The 4,020-nt window shown below is 35.6% G+C and overlaps 1 protein-coding gene across 5 annotated transcripts in view; it reads right to left on the bottom strand.

Moving 5' to 3' along the window:
* Nucleotides 1-724: 724 nt before the first annotated feature.
* Nucleotides 725-4,020, bottom strand: part of LOC124951668 — a 72,969-nt gene continuing 69,673 nt past the window's right edge. For all 5 annotated transcript variants that reach the window (XM_047500422.1, XM_047500426.1, XM_047500424.1 and 2 more), the window contains one exon: nucleotides 725-3,883. In XM_047500422.1, the coding sequence (XP_047356378.1) occupies nucleotides 1,765-3,883 (2,119 nt within the window). In that variant the 3' untranslated portion in view covers nucleotides 725-1,764. The remainder of the gene's footprint in view (nucleotides 3,884-4,020) is intronic.

Here is a 4,020-nt window from a genome sequence, read left to right as displayed (position 1 = left end):
TATATATATATATATATATATATATATATATGAGCCGTTTATTTTGAAAGTGGCCTAACTCCATTTATCTTCAAATCGAGATATTTAAGGGTTTGCGTTTCAATGAATTTAAAAATATACGTATAGGATATTAATGAGTTATACTACTTAAGTGTATCTAAGGGTGTTAAATTTATAGTTCCTATTAAAATAGTGGCAATTATTAAGTGAACAATATGCGTTTTCTCATATATATAATATTTAATTATATATATATATATATACACGTATATATACGTACCATAAGTGTATTTATGAGGTACCTGCTGAAAAATAAAAGTTCAAATTTTCTATGTCATCGTTTGTTACAGTAAAAGTAAGAAAATTCTTTTATTTCTTATTCTTACAGAAATTAAACAGATACAAAATTTTTAACGAAACAATTATCTATTAGATTAGACAAAGTAATCATAATATATCTTAATTGTATTGTACATTTGTTAAAAAATTACAATTATCTTATGGATATGGTATATAATAATGTTCTATTAGTGTCTTTATATTGATACATATATACTTTTTCCAAATAGTATACAATTTCAAATCAATGATCAATAATTCATTAGTAATTAAAAATTTTTCATAGTTATATAAAAGTGGCAAGAATAATTATAAGTATTAAGAATCCGTGGAAATTTATCAAGTATTATTAAAAATTATGTGCCTGGTGTATTTTTTTGTTTTGTTTTTTTTTTTTTTTTTTTTTATTATAGAACTAATCACTTTTTTTACGAAAGTGATTCACATAATCGTATTCACTTAATTACGCAAGTAGTTTCAATCTCACGAAGATAATTTTTACAAGCAATATGTCTTACATTTACATAATTGCAACAGACACACTATTACCGATCATAAAAATATAGTTTTCCACTTTGCTAGTTTCTTTTTTTTTAGAATAAAATTTGTCGTTGCATCGTTCAAAATCAGAATCGATCTCTTTCATGGAGGACTTTTCAATCTCTTCCTTCGGCCCGTCGAATCCAACAGTCCGCTCAAATAGAAAGATGGTTTCATTACTTTAGCATGCACTGGACCGAATCTTTTCGCCAACTCTCTTTCTATGGAATACTTCAACATCGGCTTTAGGTTTCAGAGAATGATATCGATAGATCAGTTTTCCCCTTTGGAATCGTTGAAAGTTACGAGACGAAAGAGAACGTACCAACACAGCTTCGACATTCGATTTACTGGAACTAAAAGTCTTTGTTGAATTCTCTGAGAGAATAGTTTGTAGGTAAGTGCAAGGATCAGTCTACGAAGATGTAAATCGGCCTGTAAAATTCAATGTATTTTTGTCTTTGCATCATTAAGATTAAGATATCGATTTAAAGGAAAAATATCGTCAAATTTCTAAAAGTTAAATGCTACGTTAAATCGGACAATACTTTTTCCCTAACACGATGCTTTCACCTGTTAAATCTACATAATTGTTAGTTTACATTATTCCCATCGTTTTATCATTCTATTCATTTAGCTTATCTATTCTCTATATTAATTATATCAACATTATTTGATTATTTTAATTTATCATTAATTTCTATTTATTGATATAGTCTGTTATCTTGTCTTTAGTCGATTTCCTACCAGCTACGAATTTGTCCTGTTTTAAATACTTTTCGTATTTCCTTTGATAGTGCAAAAAAGAAGAAAAAAAAAAAAAAAAAAGAAAAAAAGAATCAAGACAAAACAAACTAGTAGAACTAGTTGATAAAATGTCTCATATTATTTCTTATACGAAGGTTTCCTTTTGACTGTACCAGTTGGGATTCCATTGGAATCTTCACCTGTTATAGATGACTTTTCGCTGTCCTTTTTCTGAAGAGTAGGAATAGAAGATTTACCGTCATGTGCATAAGTCACATTCGAGATTTTACCAGGTACTGCCTCGACTCTTTGCACAATCTCCGTCTTCTCTGTATGCGTCTGTGTTAACGATTTATCGATACCGATAGGTAAGTCCTCTTTTCGTCTTGAGAAGGACGGTATTCTCGTTACTTTCGGCTTTTCTCTCAAGGGAGGTCTTTCGACAGTAGGCCTGTTCTCTTTACGTTCTAAGATCTTATCCCTTTCGACGTTCTGACTATTTTGTCGTTCCACCAATGGTATGGCTGAGATTTTCGGTATGTTCCTTTGATCTCTGCTCTTCTGAAAGCTAGTTGTAGGTTTTATAATAATTTTTGGTTGTTTTGAATTCGTCGTACAAGTATTCTTTGGATCACCAGCAGTTATTATGATACGCGGTTCCTTTCTTTCCTCCTTCGAACTAGTTAAATTGCTACTACTATTAGATTCGAGCTCTAATCGTTCCGATGAGCCTAAATCGATGGTATGAGCTTTCGAAGGAGATATCACGGTTTCAACGGAGCAAGCATCTCCTACATTGGCTATAGTCTGGCTGAGATCTTGATTACCCTGTCCTAGAAGATTAACCACTCTCGGAGTGATCACGATCTTTGGCTCGCCTGTCCTATCCCAATTTGCGTTACCAACGAGCAATCGCTGCTGCCTCTCTGGTTCCCTAGGAGCGATCACGATCCGCGGTTCTGAGGATGCCAATGACATTACCGGCACTACCTTACCTTCCTTCGATACAGGCTTGTACCAATTAGGGTTGCCCATTCCTGCCTCGATGAAGTCTCTTCTAGGATCTCCGATATCTTTGTCGAGTATCTGAGAGTTCGGTGAAAATGTGTAGGATCCGCCATGTACCGGACATCTTGGATTGGTATAAATGGTGTCAACACTACCACCACCAGAATGAACGCTATTGATCATATTTCCTTCTATGGAATCGATGATGCTAGGATCGGAGTTGTTTTTAGCAGAAGAATCTTGTCGTTTGGTTAATGGTCCAATGTGAAGATCACTAGTAACAGCTTCCTCCTCACAATGGTTTTCCTTCTCTTCGGCGAATTCCAAGCTCTTCGATGTGCCGAACATTCTTGGCGGTGGTAACGGAGGTTGTCCTGATACAGGACTAGGTAAAGTACCCTTGTAACCCCTTAAAGAGTTCCCATGTTGTTTCGGAAGGAACAAGGTAGTTGGTACCGGAAGAGAACGTCTTTTCTCGATGTCTGGTAGAACCTTAGGGTAATTTCGTCGTTTTATCGTTCGAAGTGCTTCCTCGGGACTAATGCATTCTCTTTCGACCGTTGGTTCTCTGCACGTGACATTCACATCGCTTGGTGTACTACCCCCACTAAAAGTTGTCAATTTCGTCGATTTCACGTAGACTTCTTCCAATGGTGTCGTTCGATCCTCAGCATTCTTGGAGGCCTCAATTTCAACGGTCTCGTCGCTCCTTTCAAGATTCCCCCGTGGAACTCGAACTTTTGACTTTGGATTGATCTTCGCGTAGAGACTGCTCGTACTACCGGAATCGGATTCATAGATTCGCGGAGTCGAGAAATTCGGTTTCATGCTTCTCAAGACGTTCTCCATTGGTAGTGGATCACTTCTCGAATGATGATGTTCTATCACAACGACTTGAGGTGTCATCTGGAATTGACTCCCATCAGATAAAGGATAGTCGAAGGATTGTTCGATCTTCTCAACGAACGTCTCCTCCTTTTTCGACAATTCGATTGGTACTTGATTCAAAACGGATTCGGTCCTCGTTGCTGGGGTCGCATCAATAGCGACCGACACCTTTGGTACTTTTGACTTCTTACCTGGTCTTACCACGATCGTTGGACTTTCATCGTATATAGGTTCCTCTTTCTTACCCTTCAATGCTTCCTCTTCTAGTCGCCATTTTTCTTCTTCCTCTTGTTTCGTTAATTTCGCCTGATGCTCTTTCGCCAATGTTTCTCTAGTTTTTCGTAGAAATCTCGGCGAACACCTTCGAAAACATAAGAAAATGATTGGAAATGTGAATAGTTTTTCTTTCTTATTCTCTTTTTTTTTTCATTTAGTTTTTTTTTTTCGTTTTTTTTTTTTTAATATAATCAATTCTATCAAAATTTATCAAATATATAA

Source organism: Vespa velutina, chromosome 9 (genome assembly GCF_912470025.1).
Source record: "Vespa velutina chromosome 9, iVesVel2.1, whole genome shotgun sequence".
In the NCBI taxonomy this organism is placed as follows: domain Eukaryota; kingdom Metazoa; phylum Arthropoda; class Insecta; order Hymenoptera; family Vespidae; genus Vespa; species Vespa velutina.
Note: the sequence above shows the minus strand (reverse complement) of the source record. Positions and strands in the feature narration are given on the sequence as shown.